The following is a 16,693-nucleotide window of genomic DNA, read 5'->3' on the forward strand; positions in this document are numbered from 1 at the left end:
CTCACACAAATTTTAAGTTGAGAATATATCAACATTTTAAAAAATACTATTTGTTATTATTGATAAATGTTCACCATTAAAGTTTATATTTCAAATAAAAATTTAAATAATTATCATTAAAAATTCATTTTCAAAATTTTAGTATAAATAATAGAATTAAATATCTTAATTAAAATTATTATATAAGATGATAAATATCAAAACTCTAATTTTTTTATATAATTCATTTCAAGAATTTAATATAAATAATAGAATTAAATATCTTAATTAAAATTTGTTATATAAGATGATAAATATCAAGACTCTAATCTTTTTATATAATTCATTTTTGGTAAATCTTTTATTGTATAATATTGTTTTGGAAAGTACTTGATATTCTTGTCATGGAGTATAGTCAAACTTAAATTATTTATTTTTTCACATGATCGTAATCATATTGTATTTTTTTATGGTAAGTGGCCGTCACCTTCTCATCGACAATCACTGTCACCAAGAATGGCATATCGCAAAGCTTTGTCGTGCCATACAGCAAGTATCCACACAAGCATACGATATGTAAGCGTGAATAGAAGCCCAATATTAAAAAATACGAGGGTTATCTATTCATAATTAAATATTTTTCATAATTTTAAGTTATCCTTTCTTTGGAAGTTTTTAATTTTAACAAAAACAAAATAACTATGAAATAGTTAAAATTGTTTTTCTCAATGATTTTTTTTGGTAATAGATTTTCTCAATGATTTAGGATCTTTACTATAATTTATATAAGAAAAAATTTTTATTGTAGAGTTTTTTCTTGCAGAATTTATGTAAGAAAAAATTTATATTGAAAAGCTAATAAATATTTAGTTGGTAGTTTAAAAAAATATTTGCAAGTTTTCATTTAATGCACTTTTGGCTTCTTTTATAAACTTAAAATAGAGCTTTATAATAGAATCCTAAAATTTTGGCTTTTCTATTTTTTTTTTTAAATATTTTTTGGCACTTATTAACTTATATCCAAATACTTTTTTTAAAAAAACCAAAAGTTTATAACAACCAATAAATATATTTTTATTAAAAAATAAGGCATAGCAAAAAAAAAGGCTTAAGACTTGCAAACTTAAGTAACTGGTACATATAAAGGTTCACATGCAAATTGCTATAAACGGTAACGAAGTAGTAATAAGAAAAAAAAATAAATTGTCCAACTGCCAAATTGAGAAGACAAAATGATTCATTTGGAAGAAAGTCATCTAGTGGAGCGGTGATAGCGAATTCTTGAAGAATAAATTGGACATTTTTTTTTTTACCTTTTTTCCTTTTTTTTTTTTTTTTTTTTTTTTGGGGGGTAAAAAGAATAAATTGGATTTTATTTGTGCAGGGTACTTCTTGCTAAGGACCTGTTTAAGACAGCCAGCTAACCCCTGTATGACGCATAAAAACCCACAAAGAACTAATCGAATTCAAGATTTTGGAGATAGCATAAAGTAACATTATTACAAACACATTCTGTGGGAATTGCTATAGAAACTTAAATTACAAAAATGCAGCTGCTTCTTACTTATAACAAAAAAATAAAAAAACAAATTGGATTTCCAAAAGGATGCTACAAAGAAAATTGTTTTACTTCCCAAAAAAAATTTATGGTTTTGGTCAGAAAAAAAGAAGTTGAATTTCCAAGGATCCTGATTGAATAATGCCACCATAACCTTGCAGAATTCACCATGGACAAGTGAAAATTCCCTCTGCAAATTCAAGGAGAAAAAAAAAAAAAATTGTTGCCAATTCATGACTATATATGTTCATCTAAAGCATCAGTTTCTTACGTCCCAATCCTCTCAAGATTTTCCGAGACAGTTTTCATCCTTGGCCGAACCTCAGGGTCTGCCTCAGTGCATGCAAGGGCAACATGAAACACTGCTATCACTTCCTTTTTGGCATGTACTTCTTCAAGCAGCACATGGTCAACCATGTCCGATAAAGGGTTTTCCTCCTCAAATCCTTTCCTCACCCATCTCACTAGGTCTGGGATCTCTATCGAAGTCGATGTCGTCGGTGAGAGTTCCGGGGACTTTCCGGTGAGTAATTCGAGTAAGACAACACCAAATGAATAAACATCCCATTTTTGAGTAGGTCTGTTGCCTGGGACTCTAGCCTCTGGGGCACGGTAATTATTTGTTTTCTCTGTTTGGACCGACTTTAAGTAAGGAAGAGCTCCACCAATGAAGCCACCAGAAGAAGGGTTATTACCCGTGATGTTAATCAGTCTGTTGAGTCCAAAATCAGAAATCAAGGGTTGGAATTCATTGTCGAGGAGGATGTTTGATGGTTTTATATCTCCATGGACGAATTTCCTTGGACTGCATTCATGGAGGTAAGCCAAGCCCCTAGCTGTTCCTTTGGCAATTCTAAGCCTTGTTGACCATGAGAGGCTCGTTGATGGCTGACCACTTCTCCCTGTAATGATTCGAAACTACAAATTTCATTACTTTTTCTGGGTTCATAGTGAATTGAATTGGATTCAAATAATAACATCATAAATTAGGCAGGGATTTTCCATGGATGGTTTCTAAAAGCATATATAGGAACATGTAATTAATTTACCTTACAATTCAAGTAAATAAATCACAAAATGTTTTTTTTTTTCCTTTTTTTTTTATTACTTTTTTTTTTTTTTTTTTTTTAGTTGGCTTGACGAAAAAGTAGGATGAAATTAATGTAGGCTTTCTTAAGCTTATTGACTTTTTCATCCACCTCATGAAAGGGAAAGTAAGAGTAACGTAGAATCCTTTAGGCACTTCCAAAGAAAGCAAACCCGCCACTTTAAGCATCAGAAAAAGATTAAAACTTGGAATAAAAGGACACAAGTATCCTTCGTCAGTGACAAAAATTTTCCATTCATTAAAGTCGCATAGAAAAAATGAAAAGCAAAACTTAAAAAAGTCCCTTTTAACAAAACTTCACATTTAAGTGAACATTTTTCCAGGAAAGCTAAAAAGGAAGAGTTTAAGTCAAAAACATAATTCATACAAAACCTAAAAGAAATACTGAAATAAGTGTCCAATCTGCTTCGAGATTACGATAAGGCCAGAGACTGATAGATACTAGTATGCAGCATTTATTTGCCAGACGCTGACCTAAAACAGCACCTTTTTTTTTTTGTTTTTTTTTGAGGGCTACCTAAAACAGGACTGGCGGGTTATTACTTATTAGTTGGATCCCACTGCGCTGTAATTGAAATCTAGAAATTCTCAAACCCCATATCACAGCCACACCATACCCGGTCCCATTCACTCTTTCAGATCTCACGCAATGGTAATGATATGCGCCACCAAATTCACCTAGAGTAACTAAGCTAAAAGAAAAGATTCTTTGTCCCCCAAAATAATAAAATTTAAAAACAATAGGTTAGGTATATATCTTAAATTCAACTCTTCTCAGGTATATAAATGTTTGTTTGCTAATGTCAATGTCATCTTGTTTCTTACGAAAAAAAAAAAAAAAGTTTACTATCTTGGTAAAAGTTAGAATAAATTTTCTGAACTGTGTTAAATTAGAAAAACAAATGAAATAGAAGGGAAAATCCAAACTGATCGAACCCAGAAAACTTGACAAATAAAGCGAAAAATTTTGAGGAAAAGAAATGGAATTCATGCATGCGTGTCATCAAATATCCAAATATCAGGCAACACGGACCATTTTTGACAAAAAAATCATCATTAATAATATGCTTTGTAGATTAATTATTAATATTAATTCCTATTAAGCACACAAAAATAAACATGCAATCAATAAGAAGAGAAGTTACTGCCCAATTAAACCTCAAAGTTACTAACAAGTCCAAATAAATAAAAGCAATAATAACTCTGTCCAAGTTGAATAGTCAACTAAAGCGGCAAGACCACATAGAGTAGTAAGTGGAAAGACTAACGACACGAACTGTAGCATAGTAAATAGAAACAACTGGAAAGTGAAATAGACATTGAAGCAGAAAAGCAGAGAATCAGAAAGGAAAGGAAAAGAAAAGAAAAGAAACTCACCGCGAAGAGCGTAACCCAAGTTGCCATTGGTGATGAAATCACTGATAAGAAGCTTCTCATCAGGAGCCCAATAATAAGCTCTCAATTTCACAATATTTGGATGTTTAATCCGCCCAATAGCCTGAACCTCTGCCACAAATTCCTTATACCTCTGCTCTCCACCTTCTCCGAGCCTCCTCACAGCCACCGGAATCCCATTACCCAGGACAACTTTGTACACGATTCCCAACCCGCTTTTGCCCAATACGTAAGCCGAAGCTCTAAGAAGCTCGTCGAGCTCGAAAGTAAAACCTTTGTCAATGGCCACAAGGTCTCCTTCTCCTCTCCCCCTCTCTGTTTTCTCTGGTTCTTCCATTTCTGAATCCTCATTGCCAAATCCATTGATGCAAGGACAAGCACAGAGTTGGGCTTTTTCATTGTCTCCGAATTTCCTTTTCCCAGTACAGCTACACCCATTGGAATTGTCTTTCTTTTTCCAGTAAATGTAGACGACGACCAAGCCGATAAATGCCACTGCGGCAGCATCGGCTAATGAGATCAGAATGATCAAACCTGGACTCAGACCTTTCTTTGACCCGTTATCGGAACCCTTGCCGGAATTTGAACTTCCCGGCGACTTCTGAGCCGAGTTACGGCATGGTTTCTGGAGAGGAAACCCGCATAGTTGAGGGTTCCCGAGAAATGCGGTAGGACCTTGATTCGCAAACGACCCCGTCTGGGGAATCTCGCCGCTCAAATTGTTGTGTCGCAGATCGAAACTCACCATGACCGGTAAATTCCCGAGAGATTTAGGCAATTTTCCGGATAAATGGTTGTACGAGAGGTTGAGCGTGCCGGACAGAGACTTGAGCTCGCCAATATCTTCGGGAATCGAACCGCTGAAATCGTTCGCTGAGAGGTCGAGCTGAAGCAAATCTTCCATTCCGGACCAAATACCCTTCGGAATTTCGCCGGAAAATTTGTTCCGGGCGAGTATTAACCTCTGCAATTGGTTGCAATTCTTGAACTCCTTGGAAATCGTACCGGATAAAGAATTGTTAGAGAGATCGATATTCTGAATCCTGCGTAGGTTACAGATCGAAGGAGGAAGAGTACCAGAGAGATTGTTACTGTAAAGGAATAGACTATGCAACGACGTCGCATTGAAAATCTGCTCAGGTATAGAACCATAGAAATTGTTGGTATGAAGATTAAGCCGCCGGAGATAAATCAAGCTACCAAGCTCAGACGGAATATACCCATGTAGATTCTTCCCGGCGATAGCGATTCCGACGACACGTGGCTCGGCAAACCCACTGATATTCATACAAGAAATGCCGGACCACTGACAAGGGGTAGGATCGCCCTCATTCCAGTCAGAGAAAACGGAGCCATCGGAAGGTTGATCAACAGCAGATTTCAAAGAGAGAAGTGAAAGACCGTCTTGGGTGAGTGACAAACAGAGCTCCAAAGCTTGCAAGCAAACAAGAAAGAAGATCACCAACAAAGAAAAGCTCTTCTTCTTCATGTCTCAAAACCCTTTTTTGGGTTTTGCAGAGAAATGGAAAGAAGCTAACAAGCTAACAAAACGAGTCGTTTTGGTGGTTTTAGTTGGTACAGAAGAAGAAGAAGAAGAAGGAAGAAGAAGAGAAAGCAGGTTGAAAAGTTTTGGGGAAGTGAAAGAAAGGTGGGGTGGTTGGGACTTGAGTGGTGGAGGGTGGTATTTATGAGAAAGAGACTAATGATAGAGGTGGATTTTCGATTGGTGGGGTCCACCCTCCCGCCAAATAGAGAGAGGACTTGCTAACGGAAGAGGGGAAGTAGAAGAAAAGCAATGCAGTGGAAGCTTTTATTATGTAAGACTCTGTTTGGTCTTTGTCTTTAACCATGATGGCGATGTTCTATATTTCTTTTGCTGTTGTTGTAGTTTGGGACTTTTTTTGTCCTTTTTATTTTTATTATTGTTTTACCTTTTTCTTTTATTTTTGGTTTTATGCTTAGGAATTGCTCAAAAGATTGGAAGGTATTTTTGCTTTTTTTGTTTTTATATTTTAGTTTTTGTTAAAAAGGTGACACCACAAGAAAAAGGTTTTTTTCTTTTGCTCTAGAGTAAACTTCTTGTATATGAATAATAATTCACTTGAGTTTTCTGTTGGATTATGAAAATCATGAGCAGAAATTTGTGCTTAATTAAAATTTACCATTATAATACAATTATATATGAATGTCAGGGCATCAATTTCTGTATGTTTCTCTGGATTTGTTTTCTCTTTTGTTAGATGGCGGTTTCTGTAGTTATGTGCCAATCAGGCAAGTTTTCACTGGCTGAGAGAATCTTCAAACCCAGTGTCTCTGAACCATCAATTATTTGACTGTAAATTTGCCATGTTTATACTATTGAGACGTCGCAACAAGGACATTTGGCTGCATCATCCATTTCCAATTAACAATATTTAAATAAAATAATTATAAAAATAAAAAAATAAAAAATAAAAATAAAAACAATGTTAGTTTGTAACTTTCCAAATTCTTCTTTGTTTCTTTTTTTTTTTTTTTAAATTCAATGAGCAAGAAAATTTCAGTTTTTAATATATTTATACTCTTTTCTCATTTCGCTGGATAAATATCAATGAAATTTGAGTCACTCGGACTCAAAATGAACTATTTGACCGCATATTTAATCTCGTGATATAATAGTTTATAACTATGTGTAATTTATTTATTGTACTTGTTTTCACATTGAAGCTTGTTAAAAGACACTTGTTATGGACCATCAATTATATTTTGGACTGTCCTTTTAAGGCAACTATTGAAATACATTAATTTGTTAAAAGCTTCTGCAACTAATTGAATCTAATTGGATGTGCAATATCCAATATTCTTTCAATTAATTTAGATGGTATCTTCAAAAAATAAAATTAATTTAGATGGTCGACCTAAGGATAAAGACATAGAACATCAAACTCATTTGGCACAACCATAAAACCCAGCAATTAATGAGAGATAACGAAATTAATTTTACAGTTCATTTCTATTGTCTTTAGAAATATGATGAACGGGACCATAATTAATATCCTTGTGTGTGTGTGTGTGTGTGTGTGTGTGAGAGAGAGAGAGAGAGAGAGAGAGCGCAAAGCCGAAAGATACAATATGTTTGCTGGTCTTCACTGTAGGAGGAGAAACGATGGAAAGCAGTTTGGAAAATTTGAGAAATCTTTTTCTCACAACCAACGCCACTTTCGCTTCCTCTTAATAATACGACTCTTCAATTATTTCACCAATCTTCCATGCACCATTTCCGAGTGACTCCAAAATTTCCAGCAAGAAAATGTAGACTCAGCTTTTTTACGTGATTATCTTGCAAATGATACAAACAAATTATTTTATTGTTGAGTGGAAATATGCACGATGTTATTCATTAATTTCCATCTCTTTCTTAATCATGAAAACATGCTTAGAAGCTAACAAAACCCAAGGAGGAAAGAGAAATAGTTTTTCAACTTTGTTATATTTGTTTTGCTTACATCCTCCTGTCTTGTTTCGGGTGGTTAACGTATTGGAATCTGAATATATCATTTTACTTCTTCCGTGGGGTATATTTAACTTATGATTTATTTTATTTGGTAAAGAAAGGGGCTACCATGTGAATTACTTATGAACTCTATATATATTATCATTGAAATGGACAAAATGGAATTTTCCTTCTCTTGACATATAATTACACACCCTTTATACATCTGGGAAAGCAAACTTATACTTTTTCTTTTAAGAAAAAAATAAATAAATAGAATACAAGAAAGATTGCAACTCCATGACTTTCTGCTAACATTTACAAAATAGTACGTAATGATCACCAAGTTTTTCTAACAAAGGACAAATCATGAAGGTCCTTATAGGGAGGCAATTTTCCGATAAAAATGTAGGGGAAGAGTAGGAAAGAGGGGGGGGGGGGGGGGGGGGGGGGGGGGGGGGGGTGGGGGGGGTGAAAAAGGAAAAAACACTCTTTGCTTGGTGTTTAAGGGATCTAATTGATGAAGGTATGAAATGAATTGTACCCATAATCACAGTTTGGTAGTTCAATTCGATATGCTGATGAGAGAATGCGGGTCCCATGTTACAACATGATTGTTCCTCATTTGAACACCCATTAAAGCATACGATAGGTCAAATTATGTATCTACAACTATTTTCGCTCTGAATTTTCTGACGGAAAACAAAAGCCACAAATTATTGTTACTTGGAGTTGAACCTTCAACTTTCAAGACTAAATTCCTAAAGTGCAAAATCAATGTCTTCTTTATATATGTAAATACATGCTCATAAAAACGAAAACATAGGCAAAAAAAAGCCTTCTATGAAAATCTATATCCTTCCGTCCTTCATGGCTAAACTATTGTCGTCCCATTTTAAGACTGCTTTAAACCCAGTCTCCAATTGTTCACCAAACCAAGCTTAAAGTCGACATTGACCCGACCAGAACCTCTGCTACGAATTGCCCAAAATTTCTTAGAGCCTTATTTTTCTTCCAGTCAATTAGGATTTGCAGTACCAACCAATAACCTGATTGTTACTTAAAATCGCTTTTATCAGACTTTGATATGATGCAAAACCCAACCGACCTCATGAACCATTATAATCACTACTTTTTATTTTTTTTATTTACCAAACAAAAAAAAATATATATATATATATATATATTATAATCGCTTTTACGGTCCATAATACATATTCAAAAGCTGTACCCTGTTTCCTGCTACATTCCATGACAGAATCATTAATCCATTAAACGATATTTAATAAAAGCCTAGCTCACCAGAGATAAAGACGCTGATAATGGTCAGTCTGGAACTTGGAAAATACCCCAAAAAAATTAAATAAATAAATAAATAACGGAATTTTAAAAAAACTAAGTTAGGAAAAAATAAAATAAAATAAAAAAATAGAAATGAAAACTGAAGGGAAAAGTCATAATTGGAAATTGGGAGGAAAATTGGAATTCTTTGGTTAAACCGATTAGGCTTCTCTCTTTCAAGCTCTGTCCCCTCTCCTTCTCCCTTTCTCACAATCTAGATCCTTTCTCACAATCTATGTTCCTCTCTCTCTCTCTCTCGATTTCTATCACCACTGTTTTCCCTTCTTCTCCCCCCCCCCCCCCCCCCCAAAAAAAATAACAATCATTTGTTTTTCTCGATGACTATCGTATAAACCAAACACAGGAGAAATTTTGTATTTGTTTTTGTTTTTTTTTTTTTTTTTTTTTTGTGTATCCCCCCCGGGAGACATTTTTCTTTTCCACTTCCCTCTGACTTTATTTTCCTCGAGCTTTTTCAGGATCCAAACAGAGCCTAAATAAACTGAATTGCAGATGAAAAATTCTTGATACGAGAATTTGTAATACAATGTTTTGAAACCCAGTTCTACAAATGAAATGTTCCAATAATCAACAAAAGCAAACATAAATATATTGCTGAGTCTCAAGCATGGGATTCTTTCACTTCTTTCATCGGATGTATGATGAGAAACAACACCTCAAACCTGGTCCGGGTACTGAATTACTTTTTATGCCCCTGATACTTCTACCATTTCTTGTTCCACGGTCTCTGGGGTCACTGGATAGTATTTGTAATGAAGTTCTCCAACATCATCACCGGACAGCTTCTTCCACCCATTTGGCCCCACATGGTAAACTGATTAAAAAACAAGTCCCAAACAAGGTAAACTCACAAATATTCAAGCATTCATTAAGTACATAAAACAATTTCTTTTTTTTTGTTGTGGGGGGGGGGGGGGGGGGGGGGGGAGGGGAAGAGAGATAGTACCGCTAGCAACTCCTCCACTGGCTCCATCTCGGAATGTTGCATGATAAATTGCTCTTCTAGCCAACTCAGCAGCTTCTTCGACTGACATATCAAAGCGGTACCTAAGTGTTGCAAAGCAATAAAACAAAATCACCGTATGTGAGAATATATACCAAACTCAAAAACAAAATTATGTCCCAACAAAAAAAAAAAAAAAAAAAGAAGAATGAATGAACAAACAATATAAATTGTTATAATAAAGGGGAGAATTCACACCCGTTGTCCAGTACACCATATGCATAAGGTGAACCAGACCCAACAGAAAATCGTGTGCCTTTCAGCCTTCCTCCTTCACTGTCTACATAATATAGTCCAGGACCCTGCAGCCCACAACATATGGAAATAATGTCACTAACAGCTACGATCAAAGTTAATCAGCATGCGATAAGATTCACATTTTCTTTACCGTTTCATCCCATCCTGCTATCATGGTCCCCACAGAGAGACCCATACCACGGTAAGAGTACAGAATGTTAGCCAATAGCTTTGATGCTCCTGTAACTGAGATTCTGCGCTTGTTTGCCAATTCATGTAGCCGGCACTATATTATAAAAATATATATTATGCTTTAGAAAGTGATGTAAGAAGGAAAATATATATTATCTAACCCTCATTGTACTCAACAAAAATTATCAAGTGAAACTTAAAAGAGGAATAAAAATAGCTATAACTCGTTTCACATAGTATTGTCAAATCATGAATAAAACATTAAAACCCAATGCTAAATAAACATTCTGATTGGAAAACCAATTGGCAAAAGGTGAACAACAATGTAAATTCATTAACTTATATAATATTTTACACATTTTAGTTTTTCTCACATATTGGTCTACTTTCATCGATAATCAGAAAGCAACATGCAAATATAAAGCAAAAATTAACTAACAACAACCAATAGCAACAGAAACAATCGTACCCTACAACAATATTTGCCAACAAGGCTAGAAATGCAAACTGCAACTCGAGTATACAAAATAGTAAGCTACCTTAATCCCCAGATTTCTGTGCCAAAATTGGCAGTCAGCAGCTCCTCCCGCCATTGTACCAAGCATGTAGGGATTGATTTCAATGATTTTCTTAACAGATTGTGATGCTGAAAACATAGGATGTCAGGGTAAATATAATCTGATTTTTTATGTTGAAAGACAAAGGAACTAAGACTTTGTGCAACCTTATTTTTCACTACAACATGCTGGACGAATACTACATGGATAACTATATTCTAAGCCTCTTAAACCTACACAAAAGAGCCAGAACCAAAGTAAAGCGTGAATACATGTGCAAAAAGGCATGAATGCTCATCAACAGTTGGTCAACTAAAAACTAGTTGTCCAAAGCAACGGATTGAGCGTTCAATGAGCAATGAATTCGAAGACCTTTGCATCCAGTCACAAGATAAAATTTTTCCTTTATAAATTCCCCTTAAAGGAACATCACCAGAATCAAGTCAAAATAAATTTTCAAATCTAGAAAAAGAAAATAAAAATACACAAGCAAGAAAGCCAACATACAAATATAGCCTCCCATGCTAGCTCGAGAATCAGCAGCAACCATAACTCCCTCCTTGAATATGAAAGCAAGAGTGGTAGTCCCTTTGGCTGGCTTTACCATTTGAATTGCCTCTTTCTGAAATCCATCAAACTGAAATAGAAGGAAAAATAATTAACAACAATAATAAACAAGACTATCAGTTAAATAGTGTGCTTCAATATCATATGCAGTCAGAATAGGATAACATATCACAACTCACATCAATAGCATTAGGAATCTCGAATGATGGAGCAGCCGAAAACTCATCTTGAAGCTCACTGCTTGCCCCGAACAAGGGTACAGTGGATTCAAGACCGCTAGTATCAAGCTTCATGACTAAAATCCTGAAAATTATTTGAGACTATTACAAACAGCGAAATCGCACACCAAAAAGAGAAAAATAAAATAAAATAATCAAAACTAAAAAATAAACTAAAATTCAGAAAATTATTGATTATTTAATAAATTTATCAGTAAAGGTGTTTATATTCAAAATGCTAATTCCAAGTAATAATTTATCTAAACAGCAAATGAACCTAATACAAACCCTAAAATATTTCTATTCAAATCGAACTTGAACTTAATGTTGCCATAAAATAAAAATCTAAAACCCTAGAAATCCTAATTTCGTTTCGAACCTGTTATACTTTCAGAAAATCCTGTCCTAAATTTCGAATTGTGGAATTAAATTACATAAGAGATCGCGACGGTACCTTGAAAATCGACACTGACGAAAACAAAGACTAAGATCGGCGGACAGAGATCGAGCAGGTAAAATCAAATGAGAGGGAAGTTGCTGGAACTGAACGTATTTAGCAGAGTGGATTTCTTGTTCTCCAGGTTAGTGTCGACTGGTGTTGGGACGGACTTTTTCTAAGTATCTATTGGGCTTTTTTAAAGATCTATTGGGCTTTTTTGGTGGCTTTTTTGTATTTGGGCTCTTTTCCAGCCCACTAGCATCATAGAACTTGGTGCGGGTCCAATGTCAAATATCCAATGAATTATATTATATCACATTGTTATTTTTATTTTTATTTTTTTATTTTTGCATGATATCACATGGTTATTTAAAGGCTAAGCGTGACTTATTATAAAAATAAAATTAAAAAAAAAGGAGGAATAAAATAGAATTTTCATATTTCTTTGCTCTATATTGGGCATGTACTTGTATTTAAGAATGTTTATTTTAATGAACTAGTTTAAGTTTTACAATATGTCAAAACACTTTGGAGTTGTAATTTTATGGTGAAAGTGAAATAGTTTGTCAACATTTGCAAGTGACTAGCAAAATAAATCAAGCTACATTTATCACTCTAGGTGTTGAAACATAAAATGTTTAGGGTTAATGTTCATATCACATCATCATGTGGGTTAATATTCATTGAATATCTTTTATCATTTCTTTCTTTCTTCACATTGCTTCCCTTTTCTTAATCCAATAAATAGGTGGGGTCCTTATTGTTTTTCAGCCTTTCTTTGCAAGCTGTCAGATAAAGACAACTCTACAATCCACCTTCGATCTATTGCTATTCTTGGAAAATTGAAAATTAAGGGTGCAGCTTCGATGACAAGTACACAGGGATTACATGATTTGATAGGTGCCCAAAATAAAGCAACCACTTTCTATTAAATAAATAAAATAAGAGTTTCCGAAAATTCATTACTCGTTGCAACTGCAGCCATAGCCTACTCATCAATTGGATCTCCTACCTCCACTTTTAGGGATGGTTGAATTGAAGACACCAAACTTAAGAACATATTACTTCCTTTGAGAGAAGCCTATTTTGTTTTTAGACTATCCGTTGATTAAGCCTTACCCCTGCTTTAGGAAAAAAGGGAAGAGCAAAATCACATGCATTGTAAATCCTATACTTATTATTCCTTACAATTCAAGTGCCAACACATGGACTTGTAATAAATTGTTAGTTTCGATGTTAACATTTACATAATATGATAAGAAATTTGGATTTTAATCAAGAAAATCTAGGTCTGAAACTTAATCGACCACTTACAAGGTTGCAGAAATATGTTAAATTCTATCCTTCCAACCTTTTTTTATCAAAAAAAAAAAAAAAAAATCTGCTGTTTATAAGTCCTTTTCCATCAATAATTGCATCCTATCCATCAATTTATGCATTCACGCCGTCCAAATCAGAAATCTTTTTCATATTCTTACTCCCTAAAGAAATCTCTTTCACATTGGGCCATTATTATGAAGTCGGCAACTAAGTTCCCCCAATAGCATTGCTTTGACAAATTCTTGGGCCTAGCCCACTTAATCTCAATCCTTAATCATCCACATAGAAAATTGGAATATATATGTTAGGCCAATGATTTGGGGTAAAATTTGTCATTTTAACTTTTTAGCTGTGGGTAGACGAGATTTTGCTTTCATATACAGTACCCAGTTTTTAATTCTTGTAGTAGTTTTCATGCAAAGAATGTGGACACTACCAACACTTTGAATATCACATGCATTTCATGACCCACCAACCAATGAAACCATATGTATTATACAAAGTTCGTACTGCTTATTACTTCCGCCCCCTGCCCTATACATTTTTCTATTTTGTTTATTCAAAAACTTACTAATTAATCAAATAACTAAAACCTCCAAAAGAAATTCTTTAGGGAAAACAAATTAAAAAAAAAAAAAAGGAACCTCTAAAAGAAAAAAAATAAATTCAAATTTCATTCATATGTCATTTTTTTATATAACAAAGACCAATAACAGAAGAGTAAAAGATACAACAATTATTTACACAAATACTACTATGAGGGGCACCAATTTTTTTTAACTAACATTTTAGATTTCAATTAATTTTTAAAATTTGCATTTATATAAATAAGTATATAGATCAATACAACTTAAACCACATGATAACAAAATTGGTGTCCGTACTACTATTATTGTTGATATTCATATTCATATGTGTTTATCACAGTACCGCATGTAATCATTTTTACCCAATTTTATTCCTAGCAGCCCTTGAATGCACCACCAAATTAACATGTTTTTTTAACCGCTTTACACGAAGATTGACGACAATTCAACATCTTTTTGCTGGCTAGGTAATAATTACGGTACTGCAAAGTTCAATAGACATGAACATTCACAGAAAGCCTAGAGGCCACTTGTTCCAATTTGAAAATAAAGCAAGTACGTGGTCAACGCAAGGTCTGGTGTGGAATAGGAGTCTTTGGACCACAATCCCAAATCGCAAATGATGATGTACTAAAAATGCATGCATGGTGGTGATGAATCATGATAGGTGTTTCTCATTATTAATTTTCTTTTCTTTTTTACAAATACCTTTTTTATTTATATATATATTTTTTATTAATATTGCTACGAGGTTGTATTAAATATTTGATTATTTAATTTCTTCAGTTGGACAAAATTTACCGACATGCATTGGTTTTTGTAGCTGTTCGTTTACTCCCAGGGCCCCACTGTACTCAAGCAAAAACTAATACGGTGGACCATTCAAAAATTGATTTTGAATAAATATATGGATTTTTTCTTTGTATAGTATGGAATTAATAAAAATGATAAAAAAAATAAAATAAAATTCAGTGGTTCCACTGTTGTGTGTCGGTGCTTCTCAATCCGTTCACAAAAGTGATAATCATGACCACCAACACGTAAATATCAATTTATAAGAATTATGCCCGTTTTGAATATTCAACGAATTATTAACAAACACCCATCAAGTTAGCAAGAAAATTATTTTCAAAAATAAAAATAAAAAAATTGTCAACAAGATAATTACTACAATTTCAAAAAAAAAAGGAAAGAAACATCACGTGTTTTATCTATATAAATTCAATTTTATCATTTAAAAAAAGAAAACTAATCTACATTTTGATTTTGGAATTCCTTTAGAAAATAAAAAATCGAAAATATTAAATATTATCGTTATTTTCTTGATCTATACAGTGGACTCTTTTAGATGTTAGATCGCACCGATATTATAAAAACTAACCATGTTCGAAATTTAAGATGGTTTAATCTAATCTAATAAAATCTAAAATCCCAAACAGTAATTTTCCTATATAATATTGTAAGATCTATCCTTTGTGACTTTATAATTTTCTATTTGTTTAAGTATATAAATAAATTTCTACCCATTTTTTATAAATTCAAACTTCTAAAAAATTTGGCATCGAAATGTGGTTTAACATTGTCTTAGAGCTATTTATAAAATTTAATTTTATCAAGTATATTCTACTTAGTCAACATTTCTCAAAAAGAAAAATTTTAAAAATAGATAACTACATATTAACCTCGTATTTATGTTATAACATACTTCGTCCTATATATATTACAATGGAATATTTGAATAGTGATAAAGTCAGTGGGAATTAAAAATTAATTAGGAAAGTAAAATTTTTTCGTGTTTATATAATTTTTAAGATAAATAATTTATGGGTTCCAGTGAAAAATAATTATCGTAATATGGAAAACTGACAGGGAAAATGGATTCTATTAATTGGGTGTTTGGGTAGTGATAAAGTTAGTGGAAATCTAAAATTTTATAGGAAAATGAAATTTTCTCATATTTAAATAATTTTTAAAAGAATAAATTTGTAGGTTCTAATGGAAAATAAATCTCGTAATGTGGAAAACTGATAGGGAAAATGGATCCTAATAAAGATGTGTCATTCTCAAATTTCCTGAGAAACTGATATTATGTATTTTTTAAATACAATTTTATCTTTTAATTTTAATGTATAAATTTATTTAATTAGTTGTAAGTTCTATTTTCCTTTATAATTATTCAAATACTGTAAAAAAAATCCCAAAAAAATTCATTATCAGTAAACTGAATTCCAATAATCAGTTTGTTTCAATACTTTTTCTTTTACCAAACACCCCATAAAATAGTATAATTCTAAAATTTATTGATAAACTGATATTACATATTTTTTTAAATACAATTTTATCTTTTAATTTTAATATATAAATTTATTTAATTATCTATAAGTTCTATTTTCCTCTATAATTAACCAAATACTATAAAAATAATATAAAAAAACCTATTCTCAAAAAAAGAACCCCAAATAACTTATTTTCAAAAATCAGTTTCCTTCAATATTTTTTCTTTTACCAAACAACCCACAAAATCGTTTGTATTGCACTTAATCATACATTTTAAAAGATAAATTTGATGAAATTAAATATACACAATTCCTATAATTATTTTGAAAAACTGTTTTTATTTTAATTTTGTACCGTATGCAAAACCAATTTTACTAAATTTATTAGGATAAATTGCATACTTGCACTAAATTGACAAAAAA

General features: G+C 32.8%; 2 protein-coding genes across 2 annotated transcripts; both read right to left on the reverse strand.

Annotated features, from left to right (window-relative positions):
- Positions 1 to 1,436: 1,436 nt before the first annotated feature.
- On the reverse strand, positions 1,437 to 6,029 carry LOC107428384 (receptor protein kinase-like protein ZAR1). Its single transcript, XM_016038917.4, has 2 exons — positions 4,023 to 6,029; positions 1,437 to 2,439 (listed from the first exon to the last, which is right to left on the reverse strand). The coding sequence occupies exons 1-2, from the start codon at positions 5,527 to 5,529 to the stop codon at positions 1,805 to 1,807; spliced, it is 2,142 nt and encodes a 713-aa protein (XP_015894403.3). The 5' UTR covers positions 5,530 to 6,029; the 3' UTR covers positions 1,437 to 1,804.
- Positions 6,030 to 9,351: 3,322 nt separating this feature from the next.
- On the reverse strand, positions 9,352 to 12,259 carry LOC107433979 (proteasome subunit beta type-5). Its single transcript, XM_016045379.4, has 8 exons — positions 12,103 to 12,259; positions 11,610 to 11,733; positions 11,371 to 11,500; positions 10,846 to 10,952; positions 10,266 to 10,400; positions 10,076 to 10,179; positions 9,821 to 9,921; positions 9,352 to 9,688 (listed from the first exon to the last, which is right to left on the reverse strand). Exons 2-8 carry the CDS (start codon positions 11,721 to 11,723, stop codon positions 9,561 to 9,563), a joined length of 819 nt encoding a protein of 272 aa, XP_015900865.3. The 5' UTR covers positions 11,724 to 11,733; positions 12,103 to 12,259; the 3' UTR covers positions 9,352 to 9,560.
- Positions 12,260 to 16,693: the final 4,434 nt, after the last annotated feature.

This window comes from Ziziphus jujuba, chromosome 12 (genome assembly GCF_031755915.1).
Source record: "Ziziphus jujuba cultivar Dongzao chromosome 12, ASM3175591v1".
NCBI lineage: Eukaryota > Viridiplantae > Streptophyta > Magnoliopsida > Rosales > Rhamnaceae > Ziziphus > Ziziphus jujuba.